This window comes from Mirounga leonina, unplaced genomic scaffold (assembly GCF_011800145.1).
Source record: "Mirounga leonina isolate KUSES-001 unplaced genomic scaffold, KU_Mleo_1.0 Mir_151, whole genome shotgun sequence".
Lineage (NCBI taxonomy): Eukaryota > Metazoa > Chordata > Mammalia > Carnivora > Phocidae > Mirounga > Mirounga leonina.
Genome location: NW_023270377.1, coordinates 53,845,295 through 53,866,746, shown reverse-complemented (window position 1 = coordinate 53,866,746; position 21,452 = coordinate 53,845,295). Strand labels below are relative to the sequence as shown.

The window sequence follows — 21,452 nt, the reverse complement described above, 5'->3', positions numbered from 1 at the left end:
AAAGGAGTTAGCCCCACAGGGCAATATGCAAAAATGACGAGTCAGCAACAAAACCAGTTTTTTAAAAAAAATCTTCAAGGACTGTCTATAAAAATCAGCAAGCCTTAAGCCAGATTTCATCAGAATTAAAACCATACCCTGAAACATTATTGCATGAAGCCATAGACATTTTATCTTCAAAAGCTATCCTATTCTAACTTTGAACGATGTCCAGAGGACTAAGGTATCTAATGGACGTTATCTACAGTGAAGATGTTAAGTGAGGAAAGGTTAAAGGAAAGATTTACAACGTGTTGAGAGCAGGCTGTGATTTGCAGACTCATAGCCTGTTTCAATGACTCTTCCACAGCCTCTGGCGAAGTAAATGTTAGAGCCACAAGTCTTTATTCCTTTAACTTCCAATAAATGACCGAAGGATCCCCCTGCCTACAAGAGAGAAATTACTAGACAATGCAGGAAAGGTCTTCTGAGACAAATGAATATTCTACATTAATTTAAAGGCCACAAATAGAATGATGGAGAGTACTATTTCATAATGTCAAAGTTCAAAGGCACTTTTCAAATGTCTCTTTAAAGAAAATCTGACCTTTCTTTCTTTCCTTCTTTCTCTCTTTGTTATCAGAAAGTTTGCCAAGGACACTCTGGGCCTTGGGTCATTCTGTTTTGACATGGAAGTTCTTTCATCATTAAAAATAATTGAAAGACCAGAAATATTTAACTCTGCAGTGACCAAGAGGACACATTCAGTAGCATAAAAAAGAACAATATTGAAGCACTTGGATTTCAAAGGTTACGTTTTAATGACTCCATAAACCTTGCCCCCCTCATGTATGAGGGATAGCTTACATGAGGCCATGACTAACTCAAGGAGTAAGTATGAATACACATTTTTTTCTAATATATTTCATGTTATTTTACATGAAAACTTTATGAAAACTGCTCAGTACACCACTAGTAACTCTCTATGTCTAAATATCTTTTTTAGGTATAGATTGGCTGACATTAGATATAGATGTGGACAAAAATATATTTGCAGAAAAACAAAAACCTCTTATGAAAGGCCTCTTTTTCCCCATCTTAAGGTAAAATTTACAGACAGTAAAATTTAGCCTTTTTAGTGTACAGTTCTGCAAATTTTGATAAATGCAGTCATACAACCCCCACCACAGCAAGATACAGAAAAATTCCATCACATCCCCAAATTCCCTTGTGCCCCTTTGTAGTAAACCCCTCTCTCCATCTCCAGCTCCTGGAAACTACTGATCTGCTTTCTATTTCTATAAATTTGCCTTTTCAAATATGTCCTATAAATGGAATTATATGGTATGTAGCAAAGGCCTCTTTTAAATTTCATGCACTGGATAAAAATTAAAGTAACTAAATGAAGTGTCAATGTTAATGTACTGATTTCTATTTCCTGACCTTAAGGCAATGATGGATATATAAAATCAAATTACCCTTGAATATCACATCTTGAAGCAGGTAGTATACCCAGGGAGCCTTTTGAATATAGAGATCTTTAGGACTTCAATTTCGACATATTGAATCAAAATCTCTCAGTGAGCTTTCTGGGAATTGTTTTTATCAAGTTCTCCAAGCTTGACTCTGATTGATCAGCCAGATTTGGGAAACATTAACCCAACAGATATTCACTATATAGATTAACTACCAGGCTGTAAATCATGTGTGGGAATAGGATCAAAGTTCAGAGGCTGTTGGAGAGTTTCATTAGGTGACCTTGTCCTTGGATGTGGCTACCACTTACTGCCTACAGGAACTTTAGCTGAACCTTGGTTTTCTCCTCTGTCATGCTGGGGTAACGATGCTGACTTCATAGGATTAATTTGGGGATTAAAGGCCTATAAAGCCATTAGCTAGAATGTGGCACACTTGGCACTCAGTGATTGGAAGCTGCTTATCTTGCTGGCATTAGTATCAATATTAACATCATTATCATCATCACGGCGCCAGAAACACTTTACTTGGCTTTCTCCATATTTCTGCATTGTTGTCAGTTTCACTATTTCTTAGTCCTTCCTCTAGAAGGGACCAAAGTAAACAGAATCCACTTTTGTAGCCGCCCAACTGGTATTCAGGGCAGCGCAAAGCTAACAGAAATTCACTGATTGTCCCCAACCCTCACCTTTACCTCAAAGATGTCAATGGGAACAAAAAAACAAAAAAACAAAAAAAAAAAAGGGAATTACTGGAAACTCTCCCTCTTTCCCAAGGGTATATTATTGGCCAAATATAAGCAAACAAAAGGGAGGAAGAGAAGCAAAGCGACAGAATAAAGCAGAAAATTAGGTTGTCTGTGTAGCTAGGGAATATCTAAAAATTGACTTCATTCATTTGCAGTTTTATTCTGCAATGTAGACACATGTATTTTTAAGCTATAGTTTCTTGAAAATTTTTACTATTGAAGTACAGTTGACATAGAAAGGCAGCAGTTTTTATTTAAGCTGTGAAATACAGAAGAGTGATGGTATTTGGCTGCACTTGCTGATCTAAAGAAAGAACTCCTATCCTCAAAGAATTACACGATGCTGCCAACACCAAGGACTGAAGACAAGGAGCAAAAGACAAATCTGAAACTCACAAGCCCTACCTGTTCTCAGCATCGGCACTGCACTTTGGGGACATCAATTCAAAGGATTTGGTGAACTTCACCACCTGCCACACACAGAAAGACATAAATTCAAGTCAATTAAAGCTTTTTTGCAGTTTAAAATAATGCAATAAACATCTTTCATCTTTATAATGATAATTACAATAATTGGAGATTAAGAAGGAATTTTAAGTGGAGAAGTCTCAAGGGGCCGAAAAAGAAAATTCTATCCTACTTTTTGGATTTTACTTCTAACATGGCATACATTGCCAAAGTTTTGATACATTTTACTAAATATGCATATATTTTTTTCAAGTTTTTATTTAAATCCCAGTTAGTTAACATACAGGGTAGTATTAGTTTCAGGTATAGAATTTAGGGATTCAACACTTCCATACAACACCCGGTGCGCATCGTAACAAAGGTCCTCCTTCATCCCTATCACCCATTTAGCCCATCCCCCCCATCCACCTCCCCTCTGGTAACCCTCAGTTTGTTCTCTATAGCTGGGAGTCTGTTTCTTGGCTTTCCTCTCTTTTTTTCCCAGCTCATATAAGAAACAAAACAAATGAACACTGGCGGAAAATTAAGTGTGTTATATTTTTACAATGAGGTGTTTACTATCTGTGGTAGTTCTACCAAGGAACATCTCACTTGGAAACATTTTAAAATTTTTATTGCCCTTTTAACAATCTGATCAATATGCATGGAGAAGAAGGTAGAGACAAAAACCTAGAAAAGGATGTCCTCCTTCAACCCCAGGCTCCTGAAGTCACCTTCCTTGGTTTATCATTGTTCTCAGGTGAATATTTTTTGCCACCAACCCCAGCCTCCTGCTCCAAGGGTAAAGAAGAGAAAGCCATCTTCTTCAAGGATCATCCCTAGTGTAGACACTTCTTCTCTCACCTGTCTCATGAAACCAGCATATTTGGTGCAAGAACCTGATCAAGACTTATTACACTGAAAGAAAATTTTGGACACAGGAAATGTAAAGGTAGTTTTCCTTATTATTAGCAACTATTGAGTTCTTACTATAAACCAGGCTCTACATCAGAAGCTTCTTGGACTATTTAAGTTCCTTAGTACAACTCTATAAAGCAGGGATTTTTATCTTCAGTGTATAGATGAGGAAACTAACCCATAAATTTTAAGAAACTTGCTCAGTTTCACAGAACTAAATGGGGGCACCTGGGGTTAAAGCAAGCCTGCATGATTCTAGAGTGCCGGTTCTTTCAACAACACTAAAAATGTGGAGTGGGAAAAGTACCATTTCTCGTCCTCTTCTGACAAGCTATACCACATGATAGAAAAATGAGGCCCTTATATTGAAAGGAGTCATCTGAATGTCACTGGATGCTTCCAAGGTTGACATTTAGATTTGCCGTAGCTGGATGCAGTCATGCTTCAAAGGCCTTTTAAATTAACCCACTTATAAGGAATGGATGGGCACCTGAGAAAATGATTTGGAAATGGAATAGATTAAATATTAAAACAGCTTTATCAGTGAGGTAATGAACCCAAACTAAGAAAATGCAACATTAGGAAAAAGATAAAAGAAAAGAAAAGCTCATCACAAAGAAAATTGTGTGTGACTAGTTGACTGCAGGGCAGTGACACAGACCAACTGCAAGGAAATGCCCTTGACAACTAGAGCACACATTTTATTTCATATTCCAGTGTGAACTGAGCCTCTACAAAGTCCTTCATTGTGGCCAATTTTATGTTCTAAAGATGGTCACAACACTATCTCCTATCCTACACTCTTCACTACAATACGACCCTGCCACCCTCCTACCAATGATAGGGTCTATGTTCCCTCCCCTTGAATCTAAGTGGGCTACTGACCACTTTGACCAATAGAGTATATAGAACGGATATGATGTGCCTTCGGAGATCGTCATAAAAGGTGATGTTCCTTCTGTGTTGTCTGATGGAATACTTGTGCCTGGAGCCCTGAGATACCATGTAAGAGGTCCAGCTACCTTAAGGCCATTCTGCTGAAAGGGAGTCCAACCACATAGAGATGCCACATGTAGCTATTCTGGTCAGAAGCTCCAGGCTTTAAGTCCTTCCAGTCTAGGAGTCAGACATATGAGTGATGATCTTCAGATGATTCCAGTTCCCAACCCTTAAGTCACCTCTGGTTTCTATGTTTTTCCAACTGTATGTAGCCCCAGATATCCTGAGAAGAGGCAGACCATCCTTGTGGTACCCTCTCCAAATTCCCGATCCATAGGCTCTGTGAGCATAACATGATTGATTTAAGCCTCCAAGTCTGGGGGTTTATTTGTTACACAGCAAAACTAACCAGAACACTTGTCTTAATTGAGGACTTAAACAGAAATCAATCACTTAGAAATCTTTATCCACTTGCAGTATTCTTGGATCTCACAAGGCTAGCAAGCCACAGAGAAACTATTTGCTATCACCAAATAATAAATCTCTCAAACTATACTCCAAATAATTTTTAAAGTTAAAATAATAATAAGGTAAAAAGTAGTAGCATTTCATTTCTGTTTGCATAATAGAAAATTGTCACAGATTTTAAAAGAGGGAGTTAGTCCTCTATCTCTGCTTTGATCGTCCATGATTTGTGATTTCTTTCCATTATTTTGTTAGATGACAGAAAATTCTTTCCCTATTTTATCATGTTTATGCTGTTGCTATGGACTGTATATTTGTGTTCCCCAAAATTCATATACTGAAACCCTAATCTTCAACATGATGGTATATGGAGATGGGAGGTGATGAGGTCATGAGTGTGAAGCCTCATAATGGCTTAGTGCTTTTATAAGAAGAGGCAGAGAGAGCTTGCTTCCTCTCCTTTTCTCTGCTATGTGAGGATACAACGAGAAGATTGGCCATCTACAAACCAGGAAAAGTGCCCTCACCAGACACTGGCTCTGCTAGTGCCTTGATCTTGGACTTCCCAGTCTTTAGCACTGTGAGAAATAGCTTGTTTGTTCTGTAAGCCATCCATTCTATAATAATTTGTTATAGCAGCTTGAATTGACTGAGACAACTATATTCTCCCTTTTTGCTGCAAATGTGTATGAGGCATTTTACATACATTATGACCAATCCTTTATGTAGATATCAATGCTTACAACATTCTGGCAAGGTAGATAATATCATCCCCACTTTATTGAAAGGAAATTAAGGCACAGAGGGGTTAAGTGTTTCCTGGAAACCATACAACCTTCCTGGAAACCATACAACCAATACACTGCAGAATTGGGATTTGCACCATGTCAGTCTGATTCTACAGCCCCCAGCTACCCCACTACTCCTTGCTTTTGTAAACATGAGCAAAACTGTGACACCAAATTATTCGGACATGACTCCTTCAAAGTCAGAATAGTTAGATAAACTCTGCCTTTATTTATCAATTCTATAAATATTTTTCAAGAACCCATTAATGCCTGAATTTGAATAAACACAGACTAAAAGTAGCTTGAAGCAAAGTACTTGGCTTAATATAAAATTAATCAAATCACCAATACAGTATTAATTATTTCTGCATTTAGAAATAAAAAAGGAGATACTTTTTTTTTTTAAGGTTTTACTTATTTGAGAGAGAGAGAGAGAGAGAGATCATGAGCAGAGGGGAAGGGTAGAGGGAAAAACAGACTTCCCACTGAGCAGGGAGCCACATGCGGGGCTCGATCCCAGGATCCTGGGATCATGACCTGAGCCAAAGGCAGACGCTCAATGGACTGAGCAACCCAGGCACCCCACCTTCTTTTTTTTTTTTTTTTTTTTTTAAGAGCGAGAGGAAGAGTGCAAGTGGGGCAGGGCAGAGGGAGAGGGAGAGAGAGAATATTAAGCAGGGTATGCACCCAGCTCACAAAGCCCGATGTAGGGTTAGACCTCATGACCCTGAGATCACAACCTGAACCCAAATCAAGAGTCAGATGTTTAACCCACTGAGCCACCCAGGCACCCATCAAAAAGGAGATACCTTTAAATTCCCTGACTGGACAGATGAGATTAAACTCCTCAATATTACTAAGGAATACTTCATTTGGCTTCCTTTTTACTATTAATTAGAATACTTTACAACTCTAAAAGGATAGATAATAATTCCTGAAAAACTGATAGCAATACAAATTAGGGTTGTAAATGAGGGAGTAAGCCCCCTTGTGGGGTCATTAAGGATCACTCTGACAAAGTCCCAGAAATTATACTTGGAAAGGCATGTGAAATTAAAGAATTCATCACAAATCATAGAGAGGGGAGCATGGTATGCTCAGAGGATCATATAAAGTCACCCAAAGCCCAGAGTTTGGTCACTGCAGGCAGGGAAAGGGCAGAGCAAGGACCCATGGGTAAGTAAGTACCTTTATTGGGGTCAGGGGTAAGGTATCTTGTGGCACTTGGGAAACCTGCTCTTTGGGTAATTTGAATGTAACTGGGTCAACGTGGAGAGGAAGGAAGGGGCAAAGTGGGAATGTCATCCTGAGGCTTACTGCTTAAACACACACGTTGGGGATGGGTACCCAGAAATGGGCAATAACTAGGTAAAAGTTCAAAACAAGCAGGCTGAGTGCAGGCGCTCAGTGAGTCATTGAAGCCACAAAGAACAGCTTGACAATGCACAAATGAATTTTATCCAAGGAGAAATGCAAATGATTTCTGAGCAGTAGTAAAGGTAAGCCCATAGTGACAATTTTATTGTCCTGGATGATAGTAACCATTATAGAAATCTAACCTAGCAATCTTACCCTAGCATTCTTTCCGTAGTTTTTATTTATTATTTTATTTTATTTTATTTTATTTTATTTATTTTATTAAGATTTTATTTATTTATTTGACAGAGAGAGACTATGAGAGCACAAGCAGGGGGAGCTGCAGGCAGAGGGAGAGGGAGAAGCAGGCTTCCCACTGAGCAGGGAGCCCGATGCAGGGCTCGATCCCAGGACCCTGGGATCATGACCTGAGCCGAAGGCAGACGCCTAACGACTGAGCCACCCAGGCGCCCCTTAGTACCTATTTTAAAACTGATTTTACTACCTCACTTGGTTTATCTCTTTAATGAGTTCAATAAATCTTTGGTACATGCTTGCTTTAGATTTATGCAAGGGCTAGGTTTTAACGTTTTGAAAACTGTGCTTTGACACAACAGATATGTACTGAGTGTCTGTATGTGTCAAGGAGCATAGGGCACTGGGACTACACGTGGGAAAGTAAACGGAAAACAATCTCTGCATGCATGAAGTCTACTCCATCCTAGTGAGCTTAATTTGCCCTGGCTTCTCAAGACTAGTGCTTCCTGGAATAATAAGGAACTTCTGCTTTCCACATTTTAGGAAAACAAACCTAAGAATGTTCAGAAATTAAAAAGAGAATAAAGCATTTTTTTTAATGTTTAAAAAATTAAAAAAAAAAAAACCTGCTAAAGGATAATGCTGATAAGAAATGGAATAGAAAATCCTGGAATTTTAAAGCTATAAAACTTATAGATCTAGAATGAGAAAGAGAATGGATAAGATAAACAAGTAACCTCTTGATGAAATGTCAGTGTTTGAACTCCTGATATGTAAAACAGGACATTTTAAAACTACCAAAAGGAAAAAAAACACTTTAAAAAAAATGTTAGTACTTTTTATTTCAATATAAACCATATGCTATAAAGAAAAACAGGGTTGGGGTGCCTGGATGGCTCAGTTGGTTAAGCGACTGCCTTCGGCTCAGGTCATGATCCTGGAGTCCCTGGATGGAGTCCCACATCAGGCTCCCTGCTCAGCAGGGAGTCTGCTTCTCCCTCTGACCCTCCCCCCTCTCATGCTTTCTCTCTCTCATTCTCTCTCTCAAATAAATAAAAATCTTTAAAAAAAAAAAAAAGAAAAACAGGGTCAAATATTTTATTTTATTTTATTGGTTTTATTTTCTAAATTTATATTTAATGAGTAAAGGGAAAGTCAAGGATTATCCTTCAACTTTAGCACTCTATATCATGGAGAATACTAGTTGTGTCCCCCAATAAACCAGTCCACGGTGTCCCGGTCAAAGTCAGACACTGGATGAACCATAGTGTTGACCTTGTGTGTAATAAAGAATTAACTCTATGCAAAGAAAGGTCTGGACTTTGCCCTTGGCTCCTGGGAGGTAACCTCTAAGCCCCTGGACATATCCAGCCTTGAATAAAGTGCCTTGGGCCAGCCAGATAGAACAATGTAATTTGAGCCACACAACAATGTGGTTGGGCGGTGGGGGGTCGGGTTGGGTGCAGCTTTGGGTCATGTGGTATCACTTGACCTCTGGAAGGAATGGAGACTGAGGTCAGCTACTGTAGGTGGTCAACTAAGTTTTGGTGATTAAGCCTCAATAAAGACCTCTGGATGCCAAGTCTTGGGTGACCTTTCCTGGTTGGCCATACTTCATCATGTACATTGTCACATATCATTGCTGGGAGAAGTGAATGCTATCCATGACTCCATGGAGAGAGGACAACTGGAAGCTCCACATTTGGACCCTCCTGGACTTTGCCCATGCATCTCTCCTTTGGCTGATTTTAATCTGTATCTTTCCTCATAATAAACCATAACCATGAGTATAACAGCTTTCAGTGAGTTCTGTGAGTCCTTCTAGCAAATTATTGAGACTGAGGGTGGTCTTGGGAACCCTTGAACTTATAATTGGTGTCAGAAGTGAAGGCAGTATTATAGATTATGTTCCCTTACTTTGTACCTTATGTGATAATTCATAGGTTCTCGTGTCTTTAGAAGAAAAATGAGAATAATGTTGACTGGTCTTTGGCTAATATTGATTATCTAAGGCAATATCAGTGTATACTGGGTAACAAAAAGAGATATCAAAACATAGTAAAGGGCGCCTGGGTGGCTCAGTCGGTTAAGCGGCTGCCTTCGGCTCAGGTCATGATCCCAGGGTCCTGGGATCGAGTCCCGCATCGGGCTCCCTGCTCAGTGGGGAGCCTGCTTCTCCCTCTCCCACTCTCCCTGCTTGTGTTCCCTCTCTCGCTGTGTCTCTCTCTGTCAAATAAATAAATAAAATCTTTAAAAAAAAAAACATAGTAAATAAGGTCTCTAACCTTTAAATAATATTTTAAAGGGGAAAAAACTTTAAACTTTAAGGGTCAGGAAGATTTTTCTTGATTAGCTGTTGTGATTCCTTTTACTTAACAAACAATTATAAAATGTATTAAATTTCTTCTCTTACCTTAGCTGTTAGGAAGCTCAGAGCAAAGCTTTAGTTTCAAAGTCTTATCTTTTTGCAGCATAATTTGGTTTTGAGATTGCTGATTTCATTTGGTTTTGCTTATATCATCTACTTTTTTTTCTCCCATTTTATTTGAAACTTTGCCTTTCATTTTGTTATGTGTCTGGCACCTAATAAGCACTCAGAAAATATTTGCTCACTATGAATTTTTCTATTTTTGCTGAAGGGTGCTTTAAGTGCTGTGGTAATTAATTGAGTTAAAGTATAAACCAAGAGGAGATAAAGTACTTATGTACTTGAAAAATGTATAAAGTGTATAAAAATGCTTTTACACATGAAGTAACATAAATTTGCTTATGTAAAAGTAATTACAGTTGAACATTAAGTTGTATAAAAGAGGATTTTTCAGAAGCATGGGAAGGGAATCTGGAACGGTGGGTAAGAGAAATACAACATTTAAGGGCCTCCAGCTGATAGCAAACAATGTAAGAATAAAAGAGAAGCAGGCTTGAGTCCCATTTAGAGAGTGGTCAAATATAAGCAGAGAACGGAAACTGTGAGGACAAACCCACTGATGACTGTAAGCCAGATAAGATCAAGAAAGTGATGAAAAGCCAGCCTTGGCTCCATAAGGTGTAGAAAGTTAGTCTGAGTCCAGACAATCTGACTATGAAGGGCTTCAAGTCCATTTTAGAATGGATTTATCACAGAAATCCTAGTCTAGACCAATCTATTCAGGAACCCAGGGCTGCTGGTGGAATCCTCTTACAGATTTTCTGAATGTAGGTCAATTTGAGATTAGACTCATGGCCAGTGAACCCTCCAAGTCATCAGAATATTGGGCCCTTAAGGCGACATACTCATGGGACTTGGTCCATGTTGAGGCCAGCAGGATGAACAGAAGAGAAGTAATATGTTTCTGGAGATGCAGACTGATCTGCTTGCCTCTCATTCTTCTAGATCAGGGACAGGCAAAAGAGTCTATGGGCCAAATCTTCCCCACCATCTGGTTTTATAAATAAAGTCGCATTTTAACAGGGCCCACTCATTAATTAAATATTACTGTGGCTGCTTTTTGCTCCAACAGTAGAGTTGAGTAGCTCCAACAGAGACCATATGGGCCACAAAGCCTAAAGTATTTACTAGCTAGCCCTTCATAGAAGAGTTTGTTGACTTATGATCTAGAGCCATCTCTAGTTATTTTTTGCTAAACTTCAATGACTGATGATATATTAATATATTCATATTCCTATGTAATTTATCTGTGATTCAGAAAGGGGATTCCTGGAGTCAGAATCTTCACATCTGATACAAGACTTTAATGATGGAAATTTTAGGCACCACAGTAAGTGGTGGGGGACATACTTGAGGATATGCGTATGTCAAAGTTGTCATGGACTGTCCCACTTTAATTAAGCCTGTTGTCCTGAAACAATTATTAAAAGTGCCACTTTTCACTCTCAAATGTATCTTTTTTTGAAAAGCAAAACTCTAGGCAGCCATGCCCCAAACAATTTATATATTTTAAAATATTTATTAAAAATATAGTGCATTCAAGTAGAAAATTATTTATAGTCAGACACCTGGGTTTAAAAATGAAACAGCAAAAACAGCTAAAATATTTCAGTGCAATTTAATGGGATATATAGTGTCACTGTGGAGATTATGACCAATAAAAAACAGACAAGAGCATAAAAGAAGAGAATAAAATTCATGCTTTATTCTTGACTTGGACCAATTGTATAGTTCTCAGTCTCATTAATTTTTTAAAATTTATTCTCTAAATCCAAGTCTGATTTTATAATAGATATACTACATGAGCCTAGATTAAATAAATAAATACCCACATTCACATACACTAAATAAAAAGAGAATCTTATAAGAGAAATATCAGAAGTGGTTTATAGGTCAATGAAACTGAACAAGTGGTTCCAAGCTCTCCTGGCTGTTGATCAGCCCTGATGATTGCACCCTGGGGAAGGCAGTACACAGTGAAGCAAACAAAATATCCCCGAGCACCTCTGCCTGTTCTTTGGAAAAGCTCCACGGACAGAAGACTTTTTGATTTGGATATTTATCAAGCACTAGTTGGTTTGGTTTCTCTCTGTTTTTTTAAGTTTAAAAATAACTTAAAAAACAAAAACTGTGCTCAAACAGATACTCCTGCCACCAAAAAGAAAATAGGAATGATCTAATAATCACCATTTTTCATTAGTCTTCTTAATCTATATTTTTCCATAAGAGAATGATTCTATAGGGCAAAAGAACTAAATGATCATCCATTGTCATCCTTCTTGATAAATTTCTCATTTATGATGATGAGTAATTTACTCTAATCATTTATTCATTCGATCAACATCTATCAAATACTTAGTGTACAGGCATCATTATGGCCTCTGGAAATACCAAAGGGGCATAAATCATGTCCTGTCTTTGAGGGACTCACAAAATAGTACAGGGGTGGGGGGAACAGTTCACAAAAGTATAATTTCACCACAATATATGTTCAAAATTCTACAAGCACACAGAAGAGGGTGTTGAAGAAGTCTTTGTGTGAACTGTGTCTTCAATGGTGGGCATGCTCTAGGCTGAGTAGTGGGGGAAGTTTTCTGGGTTGAGGGACCAAATAGGTCAGTTTTGGCCGAAAACAGAAAGAACACTGAAAAGGTTTTAACTGAACCTAATTCAATAAAGGGACTAGTTACAAAAGTGTGGGCAGGGTTAAAAGAAACCAATAAGAAATGGTGAGATACCCAGGAACTAGCAACTTTGGAAAGATTGCAGTCTAAAGGAGCATGTCTAAAGACCACAGAGAGCAAGGGAGAGAAGGAAGGATGTCAGGAAGGAGGGAATAATGCTTTTGGTGTCCTTGAGGCACTAGAACTATGGAAGGGGATCTTGGAAGAATCCAGCCACCTGTAACAACTGGCACAGAAAGAACAAGAGGAATAACTATCCCCAATTTCTCTCTCCTCCAGCCTTTAAACCTTTTGCTGGGGGCGCCTGGGTGGTGCAGTAGTTTAAGCATCCAACTCTTGGTTTCTATTCAGGTTGTGATCTTGGGGTCATGGTATCGAGTCCTGTGTCAGGCTCTGTGCTCAGCATGGAATCTGCTTGAGATTCTCTCTCCCTCTCCCTCTGCCCCTCCCGCTCATGCTCTCTCTCTCTAAAATAAATAAATCTAAAAACAAAAAACAAAAAAACCTTCTGCTGATCCCTCTTTTTTGTCAAACTCAACTGGAAGCCAGTGGGCAAGAAAGCCCAAGTACATTCAAGGGCACTGAGCTAAGGAGAGAAACATCAAGAATAGAAGGGGGGGGGGGCGGTGCAGAAAATAGTCAGTACAGAGTTGACAATGTTGAAATTTACTTGAGCCCTGCTCTCCCCAAAAAACAGTAATAATAAAGAAATCCCTCCTACCACTTTCTTCCAGAATTGACTAACCTCAAAGGACCACCCTGCCCTAGCATATTCTAAAATAAGACCTGTCTTCATCCTTCCTTCCTTCCTTTTTTTTTTTTTTTGAGATGTTCCTCAGAAATGAATGTTCTCCCTATAGCAATAGCCTGGATGAAATTATCTCCCTGAATGTCTGGTGCATTTTGTCGTCCACAAGAACAAGATGTACCAAGATACAGAGGCAAATGCATGCATAGGCTGACCTGGGGAGCGGGGATAGAGGAGGAAGAAAGGGAAAGGGTGAGGCTGAGGACCAGAAAGAACAGCCAAAAGTTAAATTGGGAGCAGAGGTGATGAACCTTGTATTTTGGGCAGTTTGAACTTTATGGTGTAGGCAACAGTTACCAAATATTCTGAACCATGGGAGAGGCAGATGCATGTTTTAGAAAGAGAACTAGAAGGAGTATTAAGAATTGATGGAAAGGAAGACTGCCCCATTTGCAAGTGAAGAAATGAGTTGAGGAAAATGTGGAGCTAAGAGATTAGTAAAGACAGTAGTAGAAGAGGTGAGAGGAAGGGAGTAGAAATGAGGTTTCAACATAAAAGCAACAGAACTGACAAATGATTGAACGTAAATGGTAAGAAACACTTAGAAGCTACTGTGTGGTTTTTTAGCTTGAGTTGCTTACTACATGATGATTCTATGAACTGAAATAGGAAATCTTAGAAGTGATAAAGATTTGGGGCAGGATGTGGTGGAGATGGAGTGGGAATTGAAGTTCAGAAGTTGGATATATATATATGCACACATATACATATAGTTAACACATATAAGTGATTAATGATGTGAGTTAATATATTGGTAGAAAATTACTAATAAAGTGACTTAATATAACAAATATATAATATAATATATTAATGATTAGTGATGTGAGTATATATAAAACAATGACTGGATAATCATCAGAGTTTTTCTGAGATAGTTGCCACTTTGCACTCTAGAAAAAGCAATTGGAACAAAAATCAAAAAGAATTTACATTGATTTCCTTATAGGGAGAAGACAAGCTAAAGAAAGGTAAGGAAATGGAAAGAAAGTGACCTGGAGTGATTTTTGCCATCCATTTAGGATGGAGGGGATTGAATTATAGGCTGTTCTGGAACAATCAGATAACAGTTACCTCCATCTCTTCCTTTCAAGTGTGGGATTCAGGAAGATCATCTAGTTCAATGGCTTAATTGCATGTATATTTACATAAGAACCAAGAAGTTAAGGAACATATTAAAAAGTAAGTGTAGGTCATACTTCCTGGTTTAGGAAGTGAGCTCCTGAAACTAGCTTCCTGGTTATAAGCTCGGTTATGAAGTCCTTGCTGGAGTTCTCCACGAGGCAGTCGCTGCCAGCCATCGGGATGATCCGTGAAAGGAGAACACGAGTAAACATTAGTCCTGAGAAAGTGCCTTAGGACTTTACCATGAAAATGTCCGCATTCTTGCTTTCCTTGACAAAGCACAGAAAGAAGTAGAGATAATAGTAAATACATAAACTAGAAAGAAGCTAACAGAAGGTATAGGAATTGCTTGGACAGGTTCATGGAATGTCATAATATTATATAGGGAATATTCAGTTCAAAGGACTAAATTTTCCTAATGTCATGGTAGCTAGCTAAGGAACAATCTTTCTACTTTTTCAGTCTAGTGGAAGATACCACTGAAAAAGTCACTTAAAATTGATTGACTGAAACACTTAAGGGAAGCAAAAGAGGGTAAAATATGAATTTTGGCAGGAGAGAGGCCGGAAAGGCATTCCTTATTTCTATTTTTGGCATCTACTGAGTGAACTGATCAGTTAACACCTGCTTGCTCAGGAAGGCAGTCTCTAAACACTGAGGAGCTTGATGAATCAAACCTTCGATAGCTAGATTTCAATTTCTTTTCTTCCTCTTTCCCTCAAATGAACAAAGGCCAGGAAATATCATACATCTGCAGTAACCAGCTTTTTAAATACTCAAATCACAAGGCAATAATCAGAAGTTTCTGTTTTCAGGAATGATTCTAATAAAATAGAGAAAAGCAAAAGTTATTTTTAGAGGAAGGAAACTTCCAGCAGATTTTTTTTTCCTGAAATGATGCCTGTCTCCCCCCGATTGTAAAAAGTAGCATATGGAACTCCAGTAGACATGATGCCGTAAGTTAATGCTTTGACATATCTGTTCTCTTCCAAAAACAGAGTACAGATTGATAAAAATACAGAAAGAGAAAACCAGAAAGACATCTAGAGGTTAAAAAGCAGAAAAAAGAGGAGGGCCGGATGGCAGAGAAGACCAAAAAGAAAAGGTCTCTAAAGGGCCAAGCCTGAAGACACAGGCCCACTGTGTTCCAGGTCCAGAAACAGGCAGGTGGCAATGACTGGAACTTCAGCTTCTATTGGGGTTTGGGGACTAAAAATGTTCTCTTGAAACAGGTGACCTAGCTTCACCCCCAGACACTGAACCATGCTGCTTCTGGCTTAGTGTAATCTTACCATGCAGCAGGAGACCCAACTTGTTCTTGACTAGGGGCCAAGGACTGCACAAACTATTAGACAGGGAGGGAGGAGTACAAGAAAGAACCAAAGAAAACAATGGCACCAACAAACGAACACCCTCCCATCAAAATGACCTCCAATCCCAAACTCAAAAATGCATGAACAAGTAATATTAATACAACTAAATCAACGACCTACAGAACTGGACAAGAAGATACTGATAAATCTCAGTTATGCGGAACATTTGAATACACCTGTATTAGAGACTGAGAAGTGAAGAATAGAAAAATATCAAGAATATGAATGATGTAAGCAATATCTCGGGTTTTTTTTGTTGTTTTTTTTTTGCAATATCTCATTCTTGACCAGTGAATCCTGCAGGAAAGTCAGCTGGGAAAAAACTCTTATGGAAAAGACTTTCTCCCCTGAGAAAAAGAGAGCTAGGTGAACAGAAGTTTTCCTTTCTTCCTCTCCTGGTACATGATGACACACTGCCTGGAGCTGTGTCAGCATCCTGGCCCATGAGGGTGAAACGCAGCTGAGCACTGAGACGTGGGCAGGAAAGTGGACAGTGCTGGGCTCTTGATTACATCATCGGGCTACTGACCTACCCCAGAACCCCTACCAGCAGACTTCGTCCCATGTAAGCTGAGGCCCCAACAGCTGCCTCTTCCCGCCCTTGCTTGGTGAGAGCCTACAGCTTGCCAGGACTATCATCGTACCACCAAGCACCCCCACTCCTCCCCATTCCTTTCTGGGGCTTTAGAGTCAGGCAGTGGGGGGAGACTCCAGCAAGTCACTCAACTCTCTGAGCCTCATTTCCTCCTCTATAAAGTGAGAATGATAATAATACCTACTTCATAAGGATGAGGGGCAATTAAATGAACTCAAGTACTTCACACAACATCCAGAGCATTCCATAAATGTGGGCTATTGTTGGGGGGGGTGTTCTCCCAGGGTTCCACAGAGTTTTACATAATCACAGGATAATGGCAAGGCTATTGTTTGTTTAAACCACACCTGCTGATGTAGAAGTAATGCCAAGCTCTGCTAAAATATGGGCAAACATGCCTCAACATTTTAAACATGTATAGATTTTTTAAAACTTCACATTGTGGGGCGCCTGGGTGGCTCAGTCGGTTAAACGTCTGCCTTCAGCTCAGGTCATGATCCCAGCGTCCTGGGATCGAGCCCCGCATTGGGCTCCTTGCTCAGCGGAGAGCCTGCTTCTCCCTCTCCCTCTGCCGGCCGCTCCCCCCTGCTTGTGCTCTCTCTCTCACTATCTCTCTCTGTGTGTCAAATAAATAAACAAAATCTTAAAAAAAAAACAACTTCATGTTGTAAATTTTTATATCTCCAAAATTTACCCTAAGGTTCTTATTCTTGGAGGAAAACAAACCTGAAGGCAAAGACAATAACCTTTTCTAAGCAAAGTACAGTAAAATATCATCCTCTGAAGTATTAAAACGGTACTTAAATAGCTAGACAATTCCTGGTCTTCGAAGACAGTTCATAGTAAAGATATTAAATTGCTGCTAAGGGTTTAGACATTTAACTTTCAAGAAGTTTGATGATGATCATTATTTTCAATACTGTTGCATATTTACCCAGCAGATTTCCCCCAAAGAGCTGAAGGGCTTAACAGAAACCTGAAAGCCAAGGTGCTGCAGGCCGGAGGCCTTGAACTAGCTCGATGCCTGCCGTTGGAGTAACAGGAACCCCAGCGGGGAAGAGGCAAGGAGCCGCCTCCACCTGGTGTGTGCTCTGTGCAAGCGTCCCCAGCTCCGAAGCAACAGGAAAAGAACTTGGAAACTACCCTTCAAACCTTTGCTGCAGAGCACAGCCCAGCTGAGGCCTGTCACCCCCCTCAGCTCAAGTACAGTCTGTCCGAGCCCCAGAAGCAAAGGGCACTGCTCCTCTAGCATTTGTTTGCTTCCTCCTCATAAGAGGGCTGGGGAGCACAGTCTGGACTGCAGTCCACACCCAGAGAGGCCAACGGCCTTCCTCATGCTGGGGGAATAGGATGGGAGCCCGGCACTGAGCTAACGTCTATTCAGCTGGGAGACATGGGGCAAACCAGCTAATCTGTAATCTGTAAATACTCAGGGCTGGGATTGATCTCCAAGGTCCCCATCAACGTAAGAGCCTATGTTTCTAAGGTGACAGCAAAACAAGACGGAAAATACATGTAAAAGAAATTTAAAAAAACTTTAATTTTATAAAAAGTGACCTCATGGTTAGAGAGTCATGAAGCGAGTGGTTCAAGCAAAGATTTCACAAGCTGAATTACAAATAAATGAAACTTCAGTCCATTAACACAGTCTTCAACACTGTGTGACAGATAAAAGATGACTTACTGGTGATTCAATGTCTTCTAGGAGTAAAACAGAACAGCGTTCACATTTCAACAGAGTTTGGGCCCGATGCATTATTTTCTTGACAATTTTCTCCAGATCAGTCTGTTCTTCAAAGAGGTCATTAACAACCTCTAGCAAAGCCTAGGAAAGATAAAATGGATGTATGTAGGTGGGTATAGGACTGAATAAAAAAAAATTTTTTTTCCTCTCAAAATTCCATTTGGTGTTTGCTGTAATAAAATATAAATATTTTTGTGTGGCTAATTTTTAAAGCATTGATCATTGTTTTGACATAGTCCATCATTTTGTTTTATAACACAGTTTTGAACTGAAAAATACAACTTGAGAATAGTGTCAATCCATATAATCCTATATGAATCCCACATACAGCTATAGGACTATCTCCCGAGGAGCTAATGGCTACACAATCCTGTTTAGTCCGCTATAGCTCTAGGCTTCCCTCCTCAGCCCCACTTCACAGGAGTTTTTCTGCAACATAACTAGGTATAAACCCAACATTTTATAAATTATGAATACCTGATTCTCTCCAAAGAACATTTATTTCAGAAAATTACAAAGCAGCTCTTCCTCACCCAGGAAGAAATAGGTTCATGGTCAGACTTGAGACTTATTTTCCCTAATACACATCTCTCACAGAACTCTGAAAGAATTATAGGGGTGAATGCTAATTAAGCTTCAGAGCCTTCAAAAAATATATAAAATCCCCATTAATTCCTCTACATAAGAAGTATTGCTTCATCTCACCTGTCCAGGAAAACACAGATACTAAAGTATATCTCAGGAAAGAAAATACCATTAAAATTTCTGTTAACAGAATGAAAAACACACAAATTAAAGAAAGAAAACCTTAGATGAATGACTTGAAAACTTGAAACTAACTTGAAAACCAACTTGAAAACCTGCATACTCACTTAAAAATCAAATGGTAATAACCTCTCATTTTATCCAGCTAAGTTAGCTTGCAATTTTTGCATTGAAATAATATTTATTTGGAATTTTTAATAACATGGCTCTTTCCAGAGATTTCAGAATAGTGGGCTATGTACAGGTAGTAGGTATTATGCTTCTACCAGAGAGCAATCAGAAAATTACACAGCCAGTGAATTGGCCAGAAGGTGCTTCGTTCAACAGAACTTAATAAGATGTACACTCTCAGGTCTGACCTCTCACAAAAGGATTTTGTGGGTTTTCAAATTCACCTCTATTCAGGTAGATGGTGTTGATGATCATCCCATTGATATGACCAATTTTCAACTTCAGTAATGAATTTGATTTGTCCTGAAACCATTGGAAACATGTGAAAATTTCTTCTCTGAGTCTATTCAGGTAGAAAAGCATTTGAATGAGTTAAGGGATCCATGAAATGAGTCTAGTTCACTGAGCATCTAAAAGAGGATCAAATATCCTTGGTGGCATTTTCTTTAAAGAGAACCTCTGAGTACGGCTAAGGGCCTGGGTGGCTCTATGATCCTGAAGAGGAGAAACACCAGGAGGTGAAAAAAGTTTTGAGTGTATCCTGACTGTTTGAAATTTGGGCAGCAAATTGCTGTAAGAAGTCAATGTGTAATAATTTCATATTTAAATATAACATTAAAAATGAGGCAATTGTCTGAATAATTACCAACACAATTCCCTGTTATTAAGGGGGAAAACATTATTCCTTAATCATCCAGACTATTTCTTCAGATGGATCATATTAACTGAACAATTATTTAACTTTTCAATTTGTTGTGACTGTGTGGATAGGGCCCCTGGGACCCATATACAAGAACATTTATCTCAGAGGAAAAACTAATTGTGCCTTGAGTCTTGCACTGACAAATCACATCATAGTAATTTTACTGTTTCTAATTAAAAATTGCTGCTTTACTAACAAGTGATAAAAGTTTCACAAATAATACAGACTAACTCCACAATGGGAGAAAAAGAGAAGAAAATCTTGGATGATGGGCAATTCAACAGACATTGGAGGCTCTTCACACAGCTGAACACTCCCTGTTTCTTGACTTCCCTTGTCTTGGTCCCCCTCCTTCGTCTAGTGCCTTCTTTTGCTCCTGAGCTCATCCTTGAACCTTTCCCTTTCTCTTATCTACAGATTCTCCTCCAGATTGACCCATTCGGTACCCTACTTTTAAGTATCATCTATATACTGATCGTTCTCCAATACAACGAGTCTCGAGTCCTGACATCTCACCAAAACTTTAGACTCCTTACCCAACTGTCTACTTGCCAGGTGTACAAGCCAAAAGTCATTGTCACTCATTTCCCACATCAATAAGCTTTGTATATGTCACCGCTAATTTGGGAGGGAATTTCTCACTTCTTGCTCCTCTAGTTCCAGTCACATTGTTTCTTTTTTTCCTAGCTCTATTGAGATATAATTGACATATAACTTTGTGTAAGTTTAAGGTGTAAAATATGATGATTTGATACATCACATGTTGTGAAATGATCACAAATGTGCTTTTGTATCAGATCCAAAAAATTGCTGGAGCCTTTCCCCTATGTTTTGTTCTAGAAGTTTTAGTTCCATGTCTTACATATATATCTTTAGTCCATTTCAAGTTAAGTTTTGTGAGTGGTGTAAGATAGGGGTCTGATATCAGTCTTTTTCATGTGAATATCCAGTTTTCCCAACATCATTTGTGAAAAAAACTATATTTTCCCCATTTAGTATTCTTGGCTCCCTTGTCAAATATATGTTGACTGTATATGCATGGGTTTATTTCTGGGCTCTCAATTCTATTCCATTGGTCTACGTGTCTGTGTTTAGTGCCAGTACCATACTGTTTTGATTATAAGAGCTTTGTATTATAGTTTGAAATCAGGAAGTGTGGTACCTCCAGCTTTGTCCTTCTTTTTAAGTACTGTTTTGGCTATTGGAGTTCTTCCTCTCTGCTCCTTAGATGCACAGACCAAGCTTTTGCCTGTTTAGTGCCTTTCAACTTGACATTTCCACTATCTGGAATGCTCTTCCCTGATCTTTGGGTAGTTTTGCTCCTTCATTTCATTCAGGTCTCAGTTCAAATAACATCTTATAAAGAACTTCTTGATCATGCTCTGAAATAAGCATCCTCTCAAACTAGCCTTCAGTGATCAATCTCTATCTCTTCATCTCATTTCATTTTTATAGCATTTATCACTACCTGATACTATATTATTTTTTATTGGTTTGCTTGACTATTACCTACTGTACCTATCTATACCTACCTGTATCTATTGTATTATGAGCCTAATATAATTTAATATCTATTTGATAGTTTAGCATTTTTTTTCAGTCTTCCTTCCTCCCTTTCTTCCTTTCTTCCTTTCTTCCTTCCTTCCTTCCTTCCTTCCTTCCTTCCTTCCTTCCTTCCTTCCTTC

At 38.9% G+C, this 21,452-nt stretch overlaps 1 protein-coding gene across 1 annotated transcript in view; it reads right to left on the bottom strand.

Annotated features, from left to right (window-relative positions):
- PDE11A (phosphodiesterase 11A) overlaps positions 1 to 21,452 on the bottom strand; it is a 388,181-nt gene that overhangs the window by 212,621 nt on the left and 154,108 nt on the right. The window contains exons 4-5 of the mRNA XM_035007663.1: positions 18,069 to 18,209; positions 2,609 to 2,673 (exon numbers count right to left, since the gene is read on the bottom strand). Of these exons, the coding sequence (XP_034863554.1) occupies positions 2,609 to 2,673; positions 18,069 to 18,209 (206 nt within the window). The remainder of the gene's footprint in view (positions 1 to 2,608; positions 2,674 to 18,068; positions 18,210 to 21,452) is intronic.